The 25,346-nt window shown below is 42.5% G+C and overlaps 1 protein-coding gene and 1 long non-coding RNA gene across 2 annotated transcripts in view; one reads left to right on the top strand and one right to left on the bottom strand.

The window, feature by feature from the left end:
* LOC116041130 overlaps positions 1 to 8,910 on the top strand; it is a 22,655-nt gene extending 13,745 nt beyond the window's left edge. The window contains exons 2-3 of the long non-coding RNA XR_004102848.2: positions 2,417 to 2,429; positions 8,742 to 8,910. This is a non-coding gene — a long non-coding RNA (uncharacterized LOC116041130). The remainder of the gene's footprint in view (positions 1 to 2,416; positions 2,430 to 8,741) is intronic.
* Positions 8,911 to 10,166: 1,256 nt separating this feature from the next.
* tsr1 (TSR1 ribosome maturation factor) lies at positions 10,167 to 22,775 on the bottom strand. Its single transcript, XM_031286973.2, has 15 exons — positions 22,555 to 22,775; positions 19,953 to 20,056; positions 19,636 to 19,864; positions 17,631 to 17,765; positions 17,037 to 17,488; positions 16,420 to 16,564; positions 15,355 to 15,539; positions 12,682 to 12,899; positions 12,376 to 12,535; positions 12,159 to 12,269; positions 11,925 to 12,057; positions 11,067 to 11,183; positions 10,752 to 10,892; positions 10,565 to 10,639; positions 10,167 to 10,465 (listed from the first exon to the last, which is right to left on the bottom strand). The coding sequence occupies exons 1-15, from the start codon at positions 22,670 to 22,672 to the stop codon at positions 10,287 to 10,289; spliced, it is 2,502 nt and encodes an 833-aa protein (XP_031142833.1). The 5' UTR covers positions 22,673 to 22,775; the 3' UTR covers positions 10,167 to 10,286.
* Positions 22,776 to 25,346: the final 2,571 nt, after the last annotated feature.

The following is a 25,346-nucleotide window of genomic DNA, read 5'->3' on the forward strand; positions in this document are numbered from 1 at the left end:
ACGCTGTATTTAGCAGGAGTCATTACATTTCCATAAACATGAACACATATTTAATCTACTGTTGGACGGGCTATGTGAGACAGGCCTGTGTGTTATTATCCCTTCTTTTCTCCCAGAGCTATCTTGAGGTGTTTGAAAGACCGCAGATTGAAATTGATGAAACTACTTATTTCCCCCGTCGCTGAGGTCTCTTAACAGACAGCCGCGGTGATCCAGGGAAACGCGAAGCAGAAGCCTATTTATGTTTGTTTTGATCAAAACAGCAGCTGACAATCTCATAATGCATGCCGGGTCTCTTCCTCTTGAAATGATCCGAGTTCAAGGTGCTGGTGTTTCATTGAAGTGATCCGAGCCACCCCGAGAGCCTGTTGGATTTGAGGAAGGTATTGTACTCTCGCTTCCATGTTCCCTTGATGAACTGTTGATAACCCCCCAGACAGAGGTAGGCAGAGCTGTGCGAGAGAATAGATATGTTTTATCAAGGATGTGACAGCGTGTTTCGATTCATGGTCCAAAATAGTTGTTTCCACTTAAGGAAACACATAGTGATGTCACATGCTGCATGACAGGATGTTAGGTTTAATTTACACAGCTTTAGAAAACAGTATAATTATGGCTGGTGGTGTTATTCAGCCGCGCATTTCTGCCCTACTTGTATTTATCTGATTATAAGCTTCCTATTGGCTTCAAATATTGATGTATTGCACTTGTTTTTTTCCAAGATGACCAGGGTTATTTGAAAATGAAGACATTGGATGTGAATAATTGGATTCAAGATATATGATGGATTACATATGCAGAACTGAGGTTTGCCAAGAAAATTTATGTTACAAAATGCATTTTATTAAGCTGATAGCTCATTACAGAACGCAGATTCCAACAAATCAGTGACATCTGTGTGGTTATTTGGTGTAATTGGCAGTAACTATGCACCTACAATAGCCTCGTAACCATTAAATAACACAGGCAAAAATGATTAAGTGCAACAACATGCCTTGACTCAGGTTTTACTCAAGACAAACTATGTCACACAGCTTTCTGACTTCATAGGGGTCAAGGGTCAACGCCTAGATTGTGAGTAGTTTACAAAAGCCTCGTAACCGATAAATAACAAACTTTCCAGCCACATGTTGCTTGGACCTCCATAACAACACAAAATGAGAGGGTTACAGCCAAGAATAGTAGACATATACACATATACATATTGGATGTGTTGTCTAATAGTGAAACCAGCACACAGCTAGAATAGATAGGTATGGGTTAAAAGCAAATGAAATAGTTAAAGTTTGTTTTATATAGTTTATATTACTATATTTGAGAGAAGGAAATAGTTAAAAAAAAAGTCTGATACTATAGGAACTTATGTTGCTTATGTTGCTTAATTTCCAGTGTCTTTGTTTGTCTCTGGGTACAGCTGTTGTCTTCCCAGACAAACTGTATCTGACTAATCAATCAGCCTCCAGAGGCCTGCGCTGGACATTAAACTTCAGCCTGTTAAAACACAATTTAACATACCGTAATCTGGAGCGCAGCAAACCTGAAACGCTGAACTTTTAATGAACTGAAAAAGCCTCCAAATTGCTGGTTGTAAGCAATGATTCAATTAAAGCGGTGAGAGCTGAGCCCCAAACACAGCCCAGGGAACCCATCCCAAAGACTGTGCATGTCCAAAAGACCTTCCCCAAAGACCAACACTCAGTGAGGAACCAGAACTGGAGATAAGGCAGGCTGGACAGCTAAATCCCTTAACAGTCTTCTCTCACCCTCTAAATCACACACCTTTCCCACCATTTCTCCAAGTGTGAGCATTTCAGGTTTTACATGTGATATATACAGTATATCTTGCAGAGGCTTTGTGGGTTGGATATGGAAACACAATGGGGAGGTGAATACTCTGAATGACTGTAGCCAACTTTTTCAGACATCTGTGAGCAGATATGCTGCAAGGTCACCATGTCTCCGAGGCCAAACCATTGCGTTTTTTAAAATTAAGTTTTGAGTGACGAATACGAATCATTTCTGTCCGCCAGCACAGACATAGGACGCTGGACAATAGACAGGACAGTCTAAAAGTAATCTTAACACCTCGAAACAGACCATGTGAGTGTAACTACTCACACAAGGCTTTTTTGCTCTCTCTTCTTACTTTCTTTCATTCTTATAAATCATCCCTCTCTCCTTTCTTTGTTTCTTTCTTTCCAGCGGACATGGCCACACATACCTCCAGATGCTTGCTGTGACCGCCCCACCATAGCAGACACGCCCCCCCCCCCTCCAGCTTCAGATTCCCTTCACCACCAAAAATTGAACGGTAGGCTCAACATTTACACACAGACCTCTCTTAATTCATTGTAATGAGCAGTTTTGCGACAGCTTTAGAGCACAGGCGTGCAAGGCATGTCATTTGAACGAGCAGAGCTGTTGTGTGCGTTCAGTCGCTATTCTAGTTCGCCCATCTGCTGGTGATGGACAATTATCGTGCCATGCTTAGAGCCAGATCATTTTTACAGAGGAAAACATGTATAAATGCAAAATAGTTTACCATACCATGTTTTATTCCCCAAATATTTGTGGCTATACTGTATATCTTACCCTCAGCTGGGTGGTATATGAATGATATGAAATGGAAAACTGGAAAAAAACAATATGACAACCATTTTTACAAAATAAGGAAATACAAGATGCTTATTGACTTCCTTGACAACACTTAGATGAAGAGATCACTACCTCTCTTGTCTCTCAGAGTGGTATCGAAATGAGCATTTCTTTCAAAATGTCGAACTATTTCTTTAAACCAACAATGGGTACAACCGGTTGAATCTCCTCATTTATCACCCTGATGAAGGCAAGATAGCTGAATACAACTGAGGAATACAGCATTGTATTCTGAAGTTGTGCAACATGTTAAATCTTGGTGATATTGAATTTAAACTGGTGTCATTATTTGAAACTGAAGTTAAATAGAAAAGTTTGACTTTTCATAACAGAGGGATAAGGACTCTCCTTTGGGCTACCGTACGCATCAAAAAGACCGTATACAATCTTACAAGGTCCAATTAGTGGCTGTTCTGGAGCTTTTGATCGTATCACAGAATCTTCCTCAGCTGATGAAGTTTGCCCAGTTGTCAAACTGCATTGTATTGTCACGTAGTTTACATTTTTGTTTTTTTGTTAGCACTTTCAGGAAATAAAGAATTTAAGAAGATTGTGTGATATACGACTGACTAAATGGACCTTGTGTTGAGATTGTTGTGTCGACTGCTGTGTCCAAGTTCAAGAATGGACTTTTAACTTTGACTATAAACCAACCCCTTGGCTATAAGAAGCTGTGAACACACCACTAGGATATTATCACCTTTTAAGTTGATATGGCAAACTGGAGTTGTGTTTCTGGCCATCTGATTCATTTGATGTCAGTCCAATATTCATTTTCCTTCTAGCTGTGTCCTAGCTGGCTCTTTAGCAGCTACATGCTCCACCATGTTCACAAGGTAAGGTCGTCAACTATGTCTATGTGCCGTTTGGCGCCGAGTATAGTTGGTTTGTCGAGCTTCTTGCAGTATCCAAAAGTGATGTTGGTGAGAGCAGTAAGACTGAACCAAAACAGTAAAGTTGCAGCCAGAAAAGCAAATCAATGAAGTGAAAGATGCTAAAACACGTCGTTAAGTGGAGGAACTGCAAAGTCGAGTGGTAATTCTCTGTCGGTTTATTACTACCAGCGAGCCCTTTCACATACAAGCAGTTTATAAAAATATTGATTATAGCCGCTTTTAAGTTTTTGGCAACTGATCACAGTTCAAATACCTGCAATAACATGAAATGAGACAACTAAACCACTCTTTACCTCACAGAACATCTTATTGATATTGAATCAGAGAATCCTATTTACCAGCATGGCCTGTTAGCTTAGTCCTGCCTACTTCTGCACTACAGTGTGAGTACATGACTCTGTTTAAATGTGCATTATCTCTGCCTATGGTGTGTAGGCCAAACCAACAGGCGTCTGTGCAGCACATGGCTGTCCGATGCATGGTCTTTGCTCCCTGGTCTCTCCTCATTAGCCTCACACAGTGCAGCCATTCCCCTCTCGCCCTCTCACCTCCCCCCCCACCCCCCCCACTCTCCCTCACTACCTTCCACTCACAGTACACACAAGGGGAAGAGTGAACCTTTTGTTTTCTGTGTCCGACCTGCGCCCTGTTCCAGCCCTCCTCCTTTTCTCTCCTTCTCCTCTCCACTGACTAAATCTCTTTTCCGGCTTGATACTGCTGAAAACCATATGGTGTGTGACATCATCAGGGCAGGATGCAGGGAGAGGGGAATGGTAGAGCAGGGGAGAGATTGGCTTGCCAGGTCTCTGTGCAGTGATGTCAGCAGAAAAGCACTCTGGGAGGCCCGTTGGGGGGTGAGAGCAGAGCAGGTTGGAAATGAGTATCTTTATATATATATTTTTAGATTTCACTCCCACCTGGATAATCAAGGGTTAATGGAGGGAGAGTACAGAGGCAGCGTACACCTTTAAGGAAACCTTAACGTAATGTCAGGTCATGAACTTTCCCTATTGTGCTTTGTGCAAGTGCTGTTGCAACACTTCTCCAAAAATGTCAGAATCTCCATCAGAAAGATTTCAGTAAAAGTGTTGGGCCATCTTTAGATGATTTGGTCTCATCCTGTGATGCTAAAGAACTTCTGCTCATCATCTGTCTGCCTCGTCCTTTTAGTCACTGGCAGTCCCAATCTGCTCACCAGGCTTTATATCTGTCAACCTCCCTCCCTCCCCGCTTTTGTTCTCTGGGTGAACTCTGCAGCTTTGTGTGAGATTCTGGTCTCCATACCATCACTACCGAGCCATCCAGCTCTCTATCGGCGCACACGCGGAGATACACATAACACTCAGTTAGCCCCTCACACAGTCAGCATCTCTCTCCTTCACACACAAACACACATGCACCAAAATACCCATCCCCTCTGATTAATGGCGGAGCTGGGGAGGGTGCCAGGCAAGGAGGGAAAGTATTAGAGGAGAGAGAGAAGAGGAGGAAGGAGAGGCTGCTGCAGCTGTGGTTTTGGAGTCAGTCTCTGCACCCCCTTGCTGCCCCCTCTCTCCATCTCCTCTCTGGCTCCTCCAGGGACACACGCCTTGGCCAGGCCCCAGGAACCTGGGAGTCAGGACCAGGCTAAGGGGGATAAAAAAGGGGAACAAGAGAGGGAAGGAAGGATATCACAAAAGAAAGAGAAAAACAGAGCTGACCTAGTACGAAAGTATTGCCAGGCAGCACCTACATAAACAGCAGAGTGCATGGGATGTTCCTCAAGGGTTTTTACGGGCAAAGAGGTACAAAGCATCATATTTCCAAAAACACTTGATCCTGTCAAGGTTTGTTTTACTATGTAATACTGGTGCTGTCACTTGGTTTTATGTTGCAACAAAATCAGTACTCAGTTTTCTCAGAGCTGAAAAGAACTACATCTACTCAAGTACTATTCTTGATTGCATTGTTGAGATAATAGCATTTTACTTAAGTATTTACTATTTTGCATGAATTTATATTTTAGTCACTGAAATACAACCAGATAATTGTATTGTACTTTTTATATGCAAAGCACTGCACGGAATTAACTTGAAAATCACAAACTCACTCTTTCACATTTCACTCCACAGGGAGTGCTGTTTGGTACTACCTCCATCAGTTCATGCCAATATGTGCCACCTATAGGTGCAGTTTAGACAGATCTAGACATGTTAATGTTGCCTCCTACAGGCAAGGAGAGTAGAATCTGCCACAGTTTTAACCAAGGGGGTAAGCGAGCATCCTTAAAGCGTACCTCCTATGGGGAGTTTCTGAGGCTAACAAGCCATGGCCTTCCGCTAGCATTCCATTGACTCCCATTCATTTTGGCGTCACTTTGACAGCGAATAACCTTACATCTGAAGCGTTTAAAGACTTTATTTGTCCATTGTTTATTTCTAAAGAAACATGACAATGTATAAAAGGCTCCATTACCTTGTATCTCACGTTATGGCCCCTTAGCAGCCGTTTTTGTAAAAATAGGCTAACGATTGTGTCATCACCACGCGACTTTCTGTCGCACAGTAGAGAAATTACCGTATAGTCAGGAGAAGCTCGCAGGCAATCAGTAGAACATGGAGGCATACAGTCAAGGGAGAAGCCCATAGAGAGTCCATGAAAGCATCGGAACAAAATATTGCAGCAACATTTTGCTCCTGCTCCTACGCTCATGGACAGCTCCTACTCACGCTCTCCGTCTCTGCAAGATTGAGAATGATTGAGATTTCTCTTGGCACAGCTACCAGAAGACTTAAAAATTTCAGACAGGTTGCTCACGTCACATCTACGTCGTCAAGCTCAGTTTGAGGCTGCGCTGTAACGCTCAGCCATCACCGGAAAAATGCTTCTAATAGACTTCACTGGTCTCCGTCGAAGTCTATGGCGTTGCTGTGTCCATTTCTTTCACTGTCTATGGTTTTAACACTCACCCCACCAGCAGGCAGTGAGTTTTACAACTGCAGAGTTTTTGCAGGCAATTGTACATTAAATAAACTAAGACTGAATCTGCAGTTTAAAAAGTGTTTTGGGCGTGTACAAAATGCCAAATTGTGGATCTTAATGTACAGTATTGTAGTATTAAGTACCTTAAATGTAAGTAATATGACTATAAGCAAAAGTTTGGTTATTCAAATCCCTTTGTGCACAGTGTGAACAGTACTCTCAACTCTGCCAACCATTAAATACTCACTGCCCTCTGAGCAGTTGACTGCAGATTGTTGCAGTGAATTGTTTATCCTCCAGTATCAGAACACTGCAGTTGTACTATTAAATGTGGAGAAAAAAACGTGATTTTCTCGGAAGAGGGAGGGAATCTGTATGTTTGCCAAAAGCATTTTATGTAACTTTATTCCATAATCCATTGCTACTTCCCAAGGAAGATGTGGAACGATGAGGATGGAAAGAGAAATGGTAAAAAGTGGGTGGATAAGCCTAAGTGAACAGACACCTGATGAACACTTTTGCTTTACACGTGGCTGGCTTGCTTCTCTTTCATAATCTTGTCAAAACCACTTGTAATAAATTCAGCATTAATGCGTACAGAGGTGGAAAATTCCCTTGTAACAGTGACGATAGTGTGATTTTTCATGGCTGTGGGAGGTGTCTACAGAAGGCTCATCCTCATTAAATGTGAGATAAGCATATCATCTCTCCACTTCATGCTAAGTCTTATGCATTAACCTATGGCTCTATCGGTAGCCTGGCCCGACATATGCAGGGTGTTCAGGTGTGCCTGTGCTTGCTTGAACCCAAAGTGTGATCCGCTCACCCCTGCTGCCCTGCTGTCCTGGGTTAGTGTGTATTTAAGTCCTATTCTCTCTCTCCTCTCCCCCACTACTCTCAGTGTTTTATGGGCTGTGTGCTGCGGTGCAGTGACCTCCCTCTCACCCCGGTGCCACCCAGCCGGTGCAGGATTCAGGCGCGCACGGCCCCTGCCAAAACCCCATAGCGCCACATCTGCAATCCATAAACGCCAGCCACTCTCACTCTCCTACTCCCTCGCCCGCACCGCCTTAGACTCTCACACTCCTCCATTTCACTCTCTCTCTCTCACTCACACACACACACACACACACACACACTAAACTTTTTATTTCAATTCCCAAATTCTATGCATCCCCCTTTTTTTGCATTCCTCTGACTGCTTCCTCCCACCACTTCTAGTTTTATTAATGCTGAACATCAACTGGCTCTTCCCTTATCTCTCACTCCCTCACTGCCCCTTTTCTCTCCTTCCGTTTCTGTATCCACATCCAACGGAAAACTCTCTCACCCATTATATCTTCAGTGCGAGCCAACTGAGTGTGGTGGCAGTGAACTGAGAACCACAAGACATTCCTGATCCAAGCAAACAGCACTAAGTCACCAGCGTTGATGTCTTCTGACGGTGGCCTGTGCCAAACACACACTTCACTTATGGGCTGGATTCAGTCTTACCACGTCGCAGTTGGTCCCCTAACAGCTAAATGTTTATCTGTTTCAAATTGATAGTGTCAGAGAAAAATGTAGTGTGCACATCTAAACCCAGTACCATTTTTGTATATGTGTTACTTTAAGAGCATTCTCCATCAAGGGGGTATTGAATTCCCCCTCCCCTTGCCTTGAACTGCTGGCCAGCAGAACACCCCTCCCCTCAGCCTTAACAAGATGTGTTCAACACATCACTGTTGCTGTGCCCTGGCCTTAATACATGTTAAAAAAAAAACTAGTAAAGCAGGAAATAAATTGAGTGTTACCACAAAACTGTCCAGAGCTCCCAGCTTGCCCCCCATGGGCAATGGAGACATTAGTCTTTCTCGATTGTATTATCTTTTTTTTTTTCTTCAATTTTTTTGCACGCAGTGAACTTTCGCTCCCCTTCGTTTCTTGGATCATGTTCTCCTCTCCATCCCAAAGTCTTCACCTTCTGGTTTCCCAGACATATTGGCATGCCTCTGTGGTGCGGTCCCAACACAGCCCGAGGATGAATCACGTTGCTGCAAGCATGCAAGAGCTCGGTTTTATGATAAATACTGCAATTCATAAATCAGTGTTTTCCAATGCAAGAAAGCATGGGGCAGGGAAGGACAAAGCATTTCAACTTTAGTTTGAAAGCAACAGAGGACCTGGTCTCTGTGTGTGTGTGTGTGTGTGTGTGTTTCAGGTCAGGGCCAGACCACCATAGAGAGAGAGAGACTGATCTCATGAAGTGGTATAAGTATGACACGCCAATTCGTATGCCATTTTTGGTGTGTTATCAAGACTCATACTCACTTTTCAGCGTGTTTATCAACACCGTTTGGCCTCCATTGACTTACATTACCTTGTGATTGCGTGGGAATTTACGCCGTAGCGAGTAGTATGAAAGAGCGAAAATCCACGTAAGGAGGTTGGTTGGGGAGGTGGATGGGTCAAACACAGGACTTTCACCAAGGAGACTGGGGATCGTGTCCCGTGTGTCACGTTTCCTAAATGCAACCCTCGCTTTCTTCTTTTCCTAAACCCAACCGTAGCTTTCTTCTTTTCCTAAACCCAACCGGTTCTTCTTTTCCTAAACCCAACCCGTCCACTGTATACGACGCTCAAAATGCGTACAGATAGAAACAGAGAAAATGGCGTGTATGTTTACGTGATAACACGCCAAGTGGCATGTATGTTTACGTCCGCTGTATACAGCGTAGACATACACGCGGATAGCTCAAAATGCGTACAGATAACACGCCACTTGGCTTAAGAAAGTGGGCGTGTATGTTTACGCGAAGTCAGGATGTCATGTTGGAAAGCAGGGTATGTGAAGGGGTGTATAGTGCTGTTAGTAAGCAAAGTACTATAACTAAGTTTGAGCCCACCGCTTGTAAATTCTATCAATGAATCAGGGTACAGGAAAGTGTAGCAGGAGTGTGTTTGGAGAATAATTGTTTTCATTGCTGTATCCCTGCTTTAACACTGATATAGTTTAGGTGGTGCCATGTTGCTTAAATGGGTTAACAACTCTTGTATTTAGTGCTTTTCAAGTTCATTCCAAGACTGGTGATTAATCAGGTCTTGGTAGCCTTTTTTGTAAATCCCACTGAGGCATGTTTGTGATAAAAGATTATATAAATAAATGAACCTGGCAGCTGTTATTTCTCAAAATCTTAAAAGGCCACACGTCATTGATAGAGATATGGAAAAGTATTTTTGCTTAAAAGTACAACTTGGGAGTTCTTTTTCCATGATTAAAGTTTCTCAGATATCACAAACATTAACTATATAATAATGGGCCAGTTAGTGCGTTTTGGTGTAGCTGCAGGCTTTACCCACATCGGCATGACTTCAAAGAGTTGCCAGTGTAATGGGCTTGATACATGACGAATGTAAAATGTATTATTGACCTGCCGGTTGCTCTGGTAACAGCCCTCATTTAATCATAAAGTACTCAACACACAGACAGCTATGTGTTCAGTGGCTCAGTCACTCATTCTTGACCCATTTTAAACAAAGTTGAAAAAAAGTAGTGGAGAAGCTTTATGAATACTTATTTATCACTGCCATCTAGTGGCCGAAACACTCTCAGCCGCAAATTAGAGCCTTCATAACAAAAATGGAACAAGATGACAATTACCAAGGAGATACTGCGAATGTAAAGTTATTTTTAATACACGCTACACTTCTTGAAACGGTTATGTGATCACACTGATATAGAGTATTTCTCTTCTGTAAATACATGTCCTGTGTCTTTCTTGTGTTGTCCCTCCACTATTCCATGTCCAAGTCGTCCATCTCCACAGTTGCCTCTCTCTTGACCCAGGGTAAAGACAACGGCACATAGGGGTCGTATGTCCAGCGAGGATACACTCTCTTGTACAAATTCATCAGGACAGTGTCTTGCGAGCGCATCTGATTATCAAATACACACTTCATGTGACCATGAGTTCCTGGAAAGATAAAACATGGCAGTCAGAATTACACCGATAACGGACATTGCTTCAAGAAGCTTCTGAAACCTAATTTCATTTTTTTTTTAAATGTCTCACCTAAAGCCTCCTTGATGTGGCCTCTCCGACCCCACTTTGTCCGCAGCTCCACTGGCTTGAACCACATGATGTCATCTGTCACAGAAGGAAACAAAAGAACGGTGAATCATGAAGCTTAAAGCCACAGAGAAGTCAAACGTTATGTCGTATTCTGCAGTTATAGGAGTGAAAGTGAACATCCCCTTACCCCGGTTAAAGAACATGTAACGGACAACCGCAGAGCGCCGGTTAATTTTGAACGGGTGTCCGCTCAGTACAATCCTCTTCAGCACAACACGCTGAGGGTCACAGCTGAGCAGACTTCCTGTAGCCACCAGGTCCTGGACGCCTAGAAAGAAAAGAAAGAAACAAAAAACAATACCAGTGCAGGATTAGCTTAAGTGGATAATTGAATAAAACGGACAACAGAATGGATGGTCAAAAGTTTAAAAATAAGGCAGACGGACCAAATGACAAATTAAATCAACATATATTCAAGTATTCACGGAACTTTTCATCTCACCATCATTCCTTTGTTTGAAGAGCAGGACTCCTGCAGGGGGGAAGGTGATAGGAGCGTACACCGACACCACGGTGGGGGCATCTGGCCTGAGGAAGCGCTCCATCTTATGCTTGTCAGCTGGAGAAGAGCAGAGCCGAGTTCAGCACGCAATAATTCATTTACGACCGATTCCAGCGGCTAAATCGGTTTCAGACCACCTGCTTCCACGGTCATTCTGCTAATGCATTTTTCAATAGAAGTAGCAGCAAATCCACAGTGCTATCGAACAACGAATAACTGATCTTGCAGAATGATACTGTCCTAGAACCAGAAAAATCAAGCAAGACACTGAACCCACTGCCTTCTGAGTGACAGCACGCTGCTTTAAATAAGGGCATTACTAAATTCCTAGAATACCAAAATTGTGTTCATCATCCCCAGCTTTTGGGGGGATTTGGTGTCCTATCAAGGTGGCAATTATTACAATTAAATGTCAAAGTCAGGTCAAAATAAAGTGCCACAGCAAAATGTATTTAGGTGTTTTTGCACAATTGGTGGTTTTTGGTGACAGTGAATCCTTGATGGTCGTTCAGTGGATAATGTTCATTGTTGCTGGTTGCCTCTGTCGCATCAGTTCCATTGAACATAATTGATTGGAGGTACCAAATCTAACTGTTAAGTTGTTAAAGCTGGTTTGAGTGAGCCATTAATATGTGGTAGTCAGGTCATGTTTTTACTAACTTTGTGAAGATGGGGTCATTTCTATCTCTCAGTTGTTCTAATGCATGTATTTAAGGGATTTTGTTTCATTAAGATAAGATTAAGGTTAGAATAGGAGTATGTTTAGGGGCATGTTTGCTCAGTTAAAAGTTGTTCTACCTGAAGTGTGCTGAGAGAAGATAGGAGATGCCCTGAACCTCCGAAATCCACAGTGGAGCACCAGCTCCTCTTTAGATTTGATGGGCTCCGTATTGCTGGGGTGTCTCCTCACCAGGAGGTGCATCACTGACATCTGTGTACAGAGGAAAAAAGGATGAGGTCAGAAAAGTCAATGACAATAGTACTGTACTGTCAGTGTGACTTTGTGTCAAATGGACAGCTCTACATTCAGACCTTCTGTTCATGGGGCAGGAGAGACACCATCATCAGAGGTCTGCCGGACTGGACACTCTCCATCACAGAAAAAGGCACGTTAATGATGTGCAGCGTAACATACCAGCCCACCTGAAACAGAAGGGACAGCAGTCAGTGAAGCCACAGATCTAAGATTGAACAAAGTGCATTTACGTTTACAAAGACAGCCACTCTTTTTTCTTTTTCTTTTTTTTACCATGGCGCCCTCTTCCTCAGCTGCAGCCTCAGCTAGCACGCGGCGGCGAGTGCGTTCAAAGCTCTGGAACTGGAAGATGCGAGAGTAGTTGAGGGGCAAGTTCTCCATGGGGTCCCAGGGCGAGGCGCGGAAACTTTTTAGGCCTCTGTAGCGCTGGAACCTAGACAGAGGACGGCAACAGAATGAAATGTGGCGATGATCAAACTGTACAAAGACGATTCTATCCGAAACGATTTTCATTCTAACCTAAAGTCACAACACTTTCATATTTTTTCCCTCATCCTACATAAAAGAAGCAGGACTGACCTGATTCTAGCTGCCACGTCGAGGGGTGTGTCCACCTCATCAGGAAACATTTCATTGGCTCGAGCCTCGCGGTAGCGCTTTAGGCCTTCCACTTCTGCAGCCTCGTCAATGTGCTCATCATAGCGCACATCTGTTCCAGTTCGCTCTGTGGAGCACAACTCTTCCACCTCCTCTTCTTCTTCTTCTTCTTCTTCTGAGACACAGCCTGAACCTGGCTCCTGAGCACAGCATACAGTACAATATGCTGCTTCAATATGCAATAGCTTCCCTGTCCCCCTTATGAGACTATTAGCAAAATTACTTTGTGACATTGTGAGAACCACTGTAGTTCCTAGTTTGAAAAGGGACCACATGAGTCTGCCTCTTGACTAGAGATACCACCCCCCCGGATAATAAAAACTGAAGTATTTGCATCAGCAGATACTACTAGAGGCAAGCTTTCTTTTTTTGTAAACTGGATGAACTGACCCTTTCACTTTACCAGCACTGCTAGTGGCTGCCACTGTTCAAACTATGAGCTATTACCTGAAAAATGGTTCAGTGTTCAATTCTTTTGCACATACAATACCACATCAAGACATACGTAGATGAACAGGTTTCTATGCTATTATCTTGCAGTTCTGTATGCCAGTAATACTGTTGGTGCACTCCTCTTACGTTATTTGTATCCATTCGCAACTTCTTTTCTAATTCATCAAGGCAGCTTTTTGCCTCCCCCATTCACCAGACGCACTTGTTAGGAACACACGTGCAGTCAAAGAGATTCTAAGTATAGAAATTGTATTATAGCCAAACATAAACAAGACTGACCCAGCCACAATACGAAAAGTGTTTTGAGTCTATGCGTGAATGTGATAAGGAGTTGCCAGAATTCTAACTATCAACTATGGGAACCCCTGGTTTGCAGAGATTTTAAAAAGTGTGTCTACAAACGACTGCCTATAGTGTTTCCAGACATTATCTCGGACAATATCTAGAAATTCCAACATCCGCGGGCCATAAATTTGTACGAGTACATGAATCATCAAAGAGGACATGCTTTAAAGTGCTCCCTCAACTGGCAAAAACCGGCAGAGCCAGACGCATGAGTGGAAAGCGCTCTGCATGGGGCTGATTCACAACCTTTCCAACATCCCTGCTGCAATAATAATAATCATTATCATTTGAAGTACCCTTTTCCCTATTGTTACCGTCTCATAAATACGTATTCCTGTGTGTTAACGTCGACATCAAACACATGCTAATAACAATCACAGATCGTAGTGAACCCACTGCAAAGGGAGAGTCACCCCCCCGCGACTTCTTTTCAAGCAGAGCTGGAAATAAATAAATGGTCGACCCCTCCCTTCGTCCAGACAGGAAGTTGTGTTCACAGGGCAGGAAGACAGGAGGCTTCTCTCGGGACTCCTGCTCCAAACACTATTGTTGTGGTGAGCAGCCTGGCACTACAGGCCAGAGACAGACACTGAGAAAACAAACAGTGCCTCTCAGTTACGAGGTGCACTGACCGCGGGTCACGTATGCACCGCTCCGGCCACTCCGACGCGTAGCGTCTCCACAGATTACTGTCTACTCATCAGCCTCCATTAGATTACGTTGGCTGACTGCAGCCACACAGTTGCTATGACAACAAGAAGCAGCTGAACAAAGTAACCCTCTTGTGCTGGAAGTATACAATGAGAAATAAATTGAGAAAAAAATTAAATTAATTAACAATTTAAATACTTGAGTAAGGTTGTTTTTTTTCTTCTTAACTATACAAAATATAACGCCGAATATTTTATAGGCTCCAGCTTCTACAAGGTGAGGGTTTGAGCATTCATAATTATAAACTAAATTCCCCCTTCTTTTTTTTTGGGAGAAAATCGACAATTTGATAATGACAGCTTGGGATCGGTAGCCTGACAAGCCAGACCCACATCAAGATATTGGGTCTGGGAACTCACCATTGGCAGGGCTCAATCCGAGGGGCGGGATAAACGGTTGTCTTTCAAATTCCCTCTGCTCTCATAGCCAACCAGAGCAACGCTAGTCGATAGATTAAACTTTTGCCGTATCCGGTCGGCAAAACTCCGAACACATCTTCCTTTTTTAAGAATGACTTCAGTGCTTAACTCCAAGTCTTCCAGAGTTGCGGCCAAAGCCCATTCGAAAGACCGCTGTTCGCCAGCAGCAGCAGCCATCTTCTTTGTTTTCAAGTAGCAGGGAATTCACGCGGAACCGTCGCAACTCTGCCGTCCTTATGTTAAGCCCGCCCACCGACTCTATACATGACGTGATTGGTGAATCTGAGAAGTAGGTTTTTCCAGCTCGCAAGCCAACGGAGAGTTGCTACACTGACCCTGGCTGCGTCTAGATTTCTAGGCTATGGGATCGGTGAACTTGCAGTGGACATTTGCCCTTATTTTTGTCTTTACATTTATGGACAAAACTATTAACTCATAAAACAAAAAAAGGGAGTTGACGGCCTTGAAACTCTATGCAATCCTGCTGCCTTTTGAATTACCAACAAACCATAGAGAAAGAAATGGAAAAGAAAATGATTAATAATGGTGACTAAGCTTTCTGGTTTGAGTCCGTTCAGGGACGTTTGTTACATCTCTCCTTCATTTCCACTCAGCTCTTCACTGTCTGTGATAAAGGCTTCAAGTGCTCAAAAAAAACTCAGTGTACCTGAGAGATATTGTCCTCATCCTCTCCATCCATGGCCTCGTCCAACATGTCGTCATCGTCGTCATCTTCCTCACTGCTTTCGTCGTCTACCTCTCCATTCTCCTCGTCTTCGTCAACAATCCACGAGGCCTGGTAGTCTGATGTCCCTTTGGGGACCTTCATCACACGTTTTATCTTCCTGGCCTCTAAAAACCAGAGAGAAACCTTTAGAGTCCTGTCTCACTGGCAGTCCCATTTTAATCAAGAAAGGCATTTTAGTACACAGACATTATTTTAAGTTGTGTAGGTACAAAATGAAGGCAAATAAAATACTGCAATGTACAGTTTCACTTTGCTTTGAGCCGACTGAAGGTGACATGACAACCATGTTCAAGTGTGTTCCTACTGTAAATCCCTGGTCGTGTTACTCTATCAAATCTATTACGCAAACATCTATTAAACTGACTTTAAGATCATGTCAGAGCATGGTGCAATACAAACCTGTAATAAAAAGGAAAATGTGGCAAGCCAGCATCATTTGTACAAAGTTTCCTTGTGACTTCTCTCACAGTGACAGTTTGGAGTTGATCCCAGTACGACGGGATTGCTCCAAAAAAACAAAACTGGTTGCTCTGACACACGTGAGGCCTCAACTAGGGATGCACCGATCCGACTTTTTCAGTCCCGATACCGATGCCTGGGCTTTGTGTATCTGTCGATACCTGATACCGTCGTTGAATTAATAATACACTGTATACCTTCCACCTTCCTTCCACCATGTGGAAGAGACTAAAGGCACCAGACTTTCCTAACTAAACATTACTTTCCTAACTAAGAAAGTAACATAGATGTAATGTATTGAATTCTTATTTATTTGTACACTCAACTCTTCCAGCATGCGACATAGGTTCGACAGAGGGGAAAAAAACTATTTACTACTACTAGCTATTTTGTCAATATCGGGACCGATATCCGATCTTAATATCGGATCGGTGCGCCCCTAGCCTCAACCCCTACACTGAACAATTATCTTATCCTCATCTTACCATCTCAAGATGCTATTATGTGTACATTGTGTTTCTGCACCTTCAGCTTCCAGAAGCTCCGTTTCTGTTGGCCACGTCTGCTCTCCATCCATGGGGTCCACCTCAGCCTCTGCCTGCAGACTCTCCCTGCAGGATGGGTCCGCTTTCATGAGCACCCTCACCGGAGCCTCGTCTTCAACTCCGTCCTGTGGGGAGAAACACAGATGACTGAGGTAAATGGGAAATGTTAACAGTGAACTAACTGCACAGAAAACCCAAAGCAAAGTGTTAAAGGTTGACTTGTCCATCCAAGGACCACACCAGTGGTTTTGCATGGTCAAGCCCACTTACTTACAATCACTCATATTGTGAGACGTTAATATTGTTTTTATTAACAGCAGAGAGTTTGACATTCTTGAATTGCTTTCGCCATCTTCCAGTCGGCCACTCTTTTAATTAATTAAACAAATAGGACAGTCTGATACTTGAATTCACTCAAGTATCTTGCCCGCTTAGGTAATTTATTATAATCAATATCATGACTGCTTTAATTGTTGTTACGGTTATTTATTGCTGCATAGTAAGAAAGGGCACATTTGCGTGCTCTCCATTATTATGCAACAGAAACATGACACAAAAGTGGTGATTGACTGTGATGTCTCAAGTCTCTTCACCTACCAGCATGTCGACATCTCCCTTGCCAGGCTTTGTTGGTCTGGCTGTTGTTAAGTTGAGGGGAAGGGGGTCTGATGGAGCATCTATCTGACTGAGCTGAAAGTCTCCGTGTCCACTGATGTGCACCAGTCTGTCAACTTGTAGAGGACGGCCACGGACGTACCCAGAGACACAGAGGGTGCCCAGGCCAGTGGGACCGCCGCCTGTCCCCTCAGCAGGGCCGTTGGGCGTGAAGGTGACTTGCTGAGCCACGAGATGGGAACGTCTGGAGCGGAAACCGAGCTTTCTCTGTCTCTGGGTGCCCAGGTGTCTGAGAAGTAGAGTGGCATCCTGCTCCGAATCAAGAGGGAAGAGACGGGCGTCGGGGAAACGGATCTCTGTGATCTTTGACAGAGCTCTCCTGGACTCAACCTTCTTCTTCACAGGAATATCAGACAAGCCCTGACACACCAGTGCTACATGGGGTGAATTTAGGGACAGAGAGATAAGCGCTTAGAAAATGTACACCATAAAAATCTGACATTATGCATACAATCTGCTGCAACAACAGTGTCACAGCCAGAGAGGCTCCAGCAGTGTGTTCAGGTTTATACCCACCATGGCTGGGGAGGCCCTGGGCAAAGAGGCCGGAGAGACAGTAGTCTCCATAGCTGTCCCAACCTTCAGTCGAGTCCAGCACAAATACAAGGCTATCTGCAATCTTTGCCACATCCAGCAGGGAGTGTATGTCAGCTGTCCAAACAGACCATTTGAGAAGCGTCAGAATGGGACAACATAATGATCATAACAAAAGACAAAAATGGTACAAGGCATATAAGATCTACACAAGATTTTCATTTACACAGTTTAATTGTATCAATGCCAATATACCAGACTGCACCTTAACATTGGTTTTTTGTTTTTTTTTTTTATATATATGTGTCGTTTTGTATTTATATTTGAATGAATACATTCATTACAAAACAGGTTTGAACTGCATTTAAAAAGGACCAGTGGGTAGGATTTAGTGACATCTAGTGGTGAGGTTGCAGATTGCTGAATACCCCACCCTGCCCCTACCAAGCTTCTGGCAGAACCTACTTACCAGACTGATCTCATGAAGTGGCGTATGTACGACACGCCAATTCGTATGCCATTTCTGGCGTGTTATCAAGACGCGTACTTGCTTTTTAGTGTGTTTATCAACGCCGTTTGGCCTCCATTGACTTACATTACCTTGCGATTGCGTGTGAATTGACGTCGTAGCGAGTAGTATGAAAGGGCAAAAATCCACGTAGGGAGGTTGGTCGGGGTGGAGGACGGGTCAAACACAGGACTTTCACCAAGGAGACCGGGGATCGTGTCCCGCGTGTCACGTTTCCTTCATGTCCCTCGTGTGATGTTTCCTTTACACATTTGTTCTTTTCCTAAACCCAACCCTGTTCTTCTTTTCCTAATCCCAACCGGTAGAGCTTAGATCGGGCCCAAAAAATCAAGCCCGACCCTACCCAAGCCCGTGCTTGGGTAGGGTTGTGTGTATTAACTGTAATTATGAGCCTGAGCCCGATTTAAACCTGACAATTTTTTAACACGTGGGCCGTTATAACTGATGTTCTCAACTACAATTCCGAGTTGTTTGAACTACAGAAATCTGTTTAGAATTATCTTAATGAATACCGGTAATGCAACAAGGACGAAGCATGTAAACTGCGCTGCGTGTTTATTCAGAATGGAATGGATCACAAATGGATCCGAATGAAGAAACGTAAAAAAAACCCTAATTGGCCGACAACAGTGCTGCAGAGGGGGGGAGGAGATGTGATGTAGCACAGTTTACCTCACACTCAAGTCAGTGTAGTACATACACCCAGAGCTACGGGAAAAGCTGGAGAGGCATAGCTTGCTCCCCACCGAATAAGGCTAATAAAGTAATGATTAAAAAAACACAAATGCTTGTTTAAGGGCCCGGCCCGATCATAGCGGCGTAAAATGTCGGGTCAGATCGGGCCTGGTTCGGGCTCGGGCAGAGAATCTAAACTCTACCAACCGGTTCTTCTTTTCCTAAACCCAACCTGCGTGTCACGTTTCCTAAACCCAACCCACGTGTCACGTTTCCTAAACCCAACCGTAGCCTCGCGATAACACGCCACGTGGCTTTAGAAAGTGGCGTGTCTGTTTACGTTGTGACGTGGCAGACTGCCGCCCGCTGTATACAGTGTAGACATACTGCTAGCTAGCTCAAAATGCGTACAGATAACACGCCACTTGGCTTTAGGAAAGTGGCGTGTATGTTTACGCGAAGTCATGATGTCATGTTGTACTTACCTTCAGGTAACGTAAAAAAACAAAAGGCCCTCCCTAGAGCCAGTGTTTGGTTTGTCCGTTCTGAGCTACTGTAAAAACATGGCGGGTTCCTATGAAGAGGACCCGCTCCCGATGTAGGTAGATCTTAGTTTCTAGTTATTATACAATAATGAAAAGAAAAGTATCAATATTGTATTCCATGTCTGCCAATAGATCCCCCTCAATCCTACACACTGGTCCTTTAACTCAATCAATATCAGTTGAATTTTTATTTTATTTTTTTAAAAGCAACAACCGTTCAATATCACTCAATACTTACCCGTGCTGTGGCTTAGAAAGATGAACCTTTGTTTAAAACGAGGCAGAAGCAGCCCAAAACTGTCAGCGACACCACTGATGCACCGCTCCTGATGTACGACACCCCCAGTACCCTCTCCACGTAGCAGTTTGGTAACCGTACCGGCATCGACTCCAGTGTGGAGGGACACCACAGCGACCAAATGAGGAGGACCATCCCGGCTTCCCAGACGTCGCTTTTCTGTCAGGACCTAAAAAGACAAGACACGTGGAAACTCTGCAGCACAAAATCAGGAATTCTAAGTAGACTTTTCTCCGTGTGAAATGAATGAAAAATACCATGTCTTTCTTATTCCTGCGTAGCTGGTTGGCTTTGTGCCTTCTGTCCATCCTCTTTTGCTCCTTCCTCTGTTTTTTGGTAAGGGCCGTCACTGACACTCTCCCTGAGAGTCAGGTCAACACAGGGATTAATTACCATGTTGTGCAAGATCCAAGCAAAATGGTAAATATAAATGTGTAGGTGCACACTTTGAAAGGCTGATTTGGATGCTTTATTGAGCGAACCTCATAGTATTTGCACTGTATGAAAAACAAAGTGCAAAAGAATGCCTGAACTGTTCACAGTACAGACAAACCACAGCTCTGCGGCTTAGAAGAGCTCTGCTAGTACAATTTATTGTAAACCGATCCTAAAAATATACAATGTAACTATAAGCTGTCAATACATCTGCAGTAGATATGTGAACAGTGTGTGAACAAGAATGGCTTTCTGTAGGCTATTGAAGTTATGATTGATGTCTACAATATCTTTGCTGCTGGGTGGACAACATATCAAAAACACCTGTCGAGTTCAGCGCGATCCAAAACAACAGCCCTGCAACAAAAACTGCCTTGACTTTGAGATGCTTATAATGTTACATTTTCTTAAATTCTTAGAAAAGCATTGATTTGATGATGGATACATTTTTTTTGGCCTTTTCCGCCTTTAATTTTGACAGGACAGCTAGGTGAGAAAGGGGAGAGAGAGGGGGGAAGACATGCAGGAAATCGTCACAGCTCAGATTCGAACCCTGGACCTCTGCGTCAAGGCATAAACCTCTCAGTACATGTGCGCCTGCTCTACCCACTGAACCAAACCGGCCACAATGATGGATCATTTTTATGGCCATATTTCAATCAACACCTCAACTAAACTTAGCACCTTCATTTGAGATGTGGTTAACCCTTGTGTTGACCTCGGGTCACATTGACCCGTTTTAAATTTTTGTTTTATATCAGAAAATATGGGACGTAGAAATAAGTGCTGAAAATGTGTAGAAGAAAAATTTAAAACGTTGGAAAAAGCAAAAACAAATTGTGAAAAAAAGGCGTCAAAAATGTCAGAAAAAATGTGTTTTTTTCAAGGTTGAAGGGCTGGGCGAAGTCCTCCACGTGGAGAAGATCAGATTCACCAATGCAGGGAGGAAGAATGTGTTTGATAGGGCATGGGGACCGGTTTGGGAACACTTAAGGGGTCTGAGGGAGGAAGCGGAGTGATGAGGGGTCACATATATTGAAAATGTAATATTAGCGGTTTCATAGGAACAGAACAAGGAATTTTTCTTAGCTCTTTTGACTCCTAGTTTGCTTTTTGGTCTCTTAACTAAGTCTTGATATTTGCTACGGTGCCTCACCATAATGTATTCAGAATCCGCCAAATATATACAATTGTATGTTCTTGGTTGCTGCCTATTGTTATTGATGTTGATGTTATTGTATGAATAAGAAAATGGAAAAACAATGTTGCTTGTATGAACAAGTGCAGTCTGAACCCAATGTTGATCTGCAATAAACATATTTTCAAAAAAAAAACTAAATTTGTAACAACAAAAGCTGACCATGAAAAGGGATAGTTCCTTGTTTACTTGACATACAAATCATGGATAAATACTAAACTTAGAGATAAAGCCAGATGGACATTAGTTCACATTCTGTGGAACGAGATATTGCGGTTGCAGCATACTGACTCGTAGGGCTGGGCGATGTGGAGAAAATCAAATATCACGATATTTTTTACCAAATATATCGATACCGCAACAATACTGTAGTGTTGACTATTGGTGCTTTCACAAAATATTTACACAATGAGATTTTCGATAAATAATCATCAGTAATGTGGATATAATGACTTAGTGGGTAAAGGCAAATAATAGAACAGCTAGAACAGTCTGGTAAGTTCAGAAAATGACATCACTTTACTGTAACGCAGCCTTTAAAACCAGGAAAAGACAACACTTATGCCATATTACGATATTACGATATCCAAAATCTAAGACGATATCTAGTCTCATATTACGATATCGATATAATATCGATATATTGCCCAGCTCTACTGACTCGTATTTATAGCCTACAATGATTAGGACTGGGCAATATTTCAATATTATATCGATATCGTGATATGAGACTAGATATCGTCTTAGATTTTGAAGAATTGTAATATTGTTCCATGGTAAGTTTAGTCTTTTTCTGAACTTACCAGACTGTTGTAACTGTTCTATTATTTGCCTTTAACCACTTAGACATTATATCCACATTATGATGGTTACTTATCTAAAACGCATTTGCTCAGGTTAATAGGATGACAACGGCTTCTTCTCCCCTGGGGAGCACTGATTGGTCCCCCGTGCTATAAAAGGTCATGGGTCAACTGGTAAAAAAAAAAAAAAAACAGCAGTTTAGTTACCAACGTCAAGCGAGACGCTGCACACGGTCGGGCGTTTTACGCAATTGCTTACAAGGAAATAGTTGTTTTACATATAACGTTACCACATTTTCTACTAGACTGATGCCACCCCAAAATCCACTGGAAACTCAACACGTGTGTTTGCAGAGCCGTGGCCACAGCCACAAGCTAACGGCAGCTGTTGGGTATAACACTGTATAACTGAACACGGCTTACCTTTGTTTTCTCTCTCAATTTCTCCTTTCGTCCGGTGCTTGCCATGTTTATGGCCTTTATTTTTCTGTTTATAAATGCCGGGCCTGTGGCTCTGTTGTTTTTCCTCGTTCGCAGCCATTTTCACACCATGTGGGAAAAGTCAGGCGATTTCCGTACTCGCACCGGCGTCACGGCAGAGGGGCGTGTCTTTAGGCTTTCCGGAGAGGGTTTTCTTCAAAATAAAAGCATACGTCAACTCACGATCATGTGAACGTTATTTCCACAAACAATTAAGTAAATGTGGTGAACAAACTAAGATATTCAGGTCACATAATCAGGAACGATCTATGTAATGATGACGACGTGCAGCGCCAATGTTGCAAACTGTATGCACAAGCCACTAAAACAGCCCTTTTTGGAGCACGTACAGCCAACAAAATGAAAAGGCTTCAGGTGGCATTTAATGATGCGTTCAAAATCTTGATCCAGCTTTCAAGATGCACAAGTGCAAGTCATATGTTTGTGACTTATGTTCCCACCTAATGCCGTGTTGACGAATGTTATGTACAAACGTATGTGTCAATAACTGCTGTTATGTAATGTAATGTAGGCTAATCATAATCGGCTTAACTGAGCCTACACAAAGTGCCACACGGTGTTCCTGTTGTTTTTGGAAATATTGGAACAAATTGCAACAAAAATGTTGTTGTCCTTGTATTTGTATTGTTTTTATACTGATATGGACCTTGGTGTCTGAAATACACTTACATTCAATTGAATTTGAATAAATTAATACTGCAATTATATTACTGTATTTACTACATACAATTTAAGCACAAATCAAGATAAACGTGAGCCAAATATATTCTATATATATATATATATATATATATATATATATATATATATATGTGTGTGTATACTATACTATATATATGCTACTACAGCTATTCTACAGAAAGTGCTGCTTACTATGACGATAAGAAAAAAAAAGGTTCTTTGTCAATACAACCTATACAAATTTGAGGGATGTATCCCTCCCTGGATACATCTCTAAAAAGATGTCATCATCATCATCTGATATGTATTCCTCTTTCTCATCACTCTATTATGATTTAGCATTTATTTTATTTTTTTCAATTATCCAGTTTTATAGTTCACAAGCCTCTTTTTAAACAAACTACACTCACTTTTGACCTGGAAGTAAAAGAGTGAGGAAAGAGAGGAAGATGTAGCGATGGAAAGAAGACAAAAAAAATTAAGGACCCTTTGATGCAATCACATCTTCATTCGGAGAATAGGTTCCTGTCATAGCAGTATTCTTATATTACTGGGGCCTGGCTGTTTGAATTGGATCCATATCTAGATACTTCATCAAGTATTTGGCGAAATCCAAAGTTGTGTATTAGTAGATCTCCCCTTTTCTGGAGGGATTGGCTAGAAAAGGGAATTGTTACACTGGGGGATCTGTATCTCAGTGGCATATTGAAATCATTTGAGGATGTGGTACAGCAATTTGGAGTTTCAATTTTTCAGATATTTGCAACTTTTGCCATCTGTTAGTGGGGATTTTTGGATCCAGTTCTTAAGCCCTGATAGCACCAGAATGTTTAGATAAGGTGTTGTTGAAATATGGAAAAGGGTATTATTTTATGCTTGCCTGGACAACCCTCAAGAAGACATGGGAAAGGGATCTAAGTATCACACTGTATGATGAGGAGTGGGACAGAATTTGTAAAAAAAATTTTAAACTGTGTCATGCGATGTGAGGGTGCGCCTCATTCAGTTCAAGATTATGCATCGCTTCTATTGGACTCCCTCCCGATTGTTTGTAACTTTGTTTGAAAGACACACCAAATTGTTGGAAATGTAAGACAGAGGACGGCTAATTACTTCAGGTCCTATGGTCCTGTGAATAAGGTCCAGGGATTTTGGACTGGGATACATGATAACCTATGTCAGATTGCAGGGACCCAGGTTCCATTCGACCCCAGATTTATTCTATATGGATCAATCCTAAACGGGATGGATAAGCACATAAGAACCTGGATCTAAACTAGTTTAATGATAGCCAGACAGATTCTTTGACGATGGAGGAATGAAGGGGTGCAGTCAACCCAAGAGTGGGCTTGTGAGATGGCTAGGGTGGCAGCATTTGAAAAAAAGTCATCTCAACGGTTTGATAGATTGAATGTCTACACTAGAAAATGTGGAAAGTACCTGCTTTCTGGAGGGTTCCTACGAAGCCATGTACTAGGTGTTATATTATGTTTTGGTGCCCCCATAAAGCCAACAACTTTCCACTTGTACATAAAAAAAATAACCAATACAATAACAATAATATAAAAGACTGTAATTGGCAGACTGCCATGAAATATACTGACCATGTCCATGCTCTCCAGAAGCCAGAAGAGAAAAACTAATTTTGCTGACTTGCTAACTTAACTCTTTTATGCATAGACTGCTCTTATGTCATGCACATTAAACAGACTCACTACAGTAGGTCTCTAGTATGAATACTTTACAATATGTGATAAACCCTAACAATCAAAATCAATTCTACTTTTCAAATATCGGCATTGTCTATTGCAGTTAAATTAATATATTTTATATGACCTATCTATTCCATTAGTCAGAAACAAATATGAGGAAATAACCACAAATGAATAAAAAAAAATGTAATAGAAGAGTAGCCTATTTACTCCACTGTATATCATAGGCCGATCGAGTGTTTTCTTTATGTCTCCGCCTCTGGATGATTTTGGGTCAGAGAAAGTTTACTGCAACTACAACAGGCAGGGCGGAACTGCTGT

This window comes from Sander lucioperca, chromosome 5, assembly GCF_008315115.2.
Source record: "Sander lucioperca isolate FBNREF2018 chromosome 5, SLUC_FBN_1.2, whole genome shotgun sequence".
Lineage (NCBI taxonomy): Eukaryota > Metazoa > Chordata > Actinopteri > Perciformes > Percidae > Sander > Sander lucioperca.

Bases quoted from the DNA above. Each gene is read 5' to 3' on its own strand.
- tsr1 (XM_031286973.2), bottom strand. From the start codon at position 22,672: ATGGCTGCGAACGAGGAAAAACAACAGAGCCACAGGCCCGGCATTTAT. The intron at 11,184-11,924 runs GTAGAACAACTT...GCTCTTCTCCAG, and splicing joins CTTCTCTCAGCACACTTCAG to CTGACAAGCATAAGATGGAG. The intron at 10,893-11,066 runs GTGAGATGAAAA...TTTTCTTTCTAG, and splicing joins CTTCAAACAAAGGAATGATG to GCGTCCAGGACCTGGTGGCT.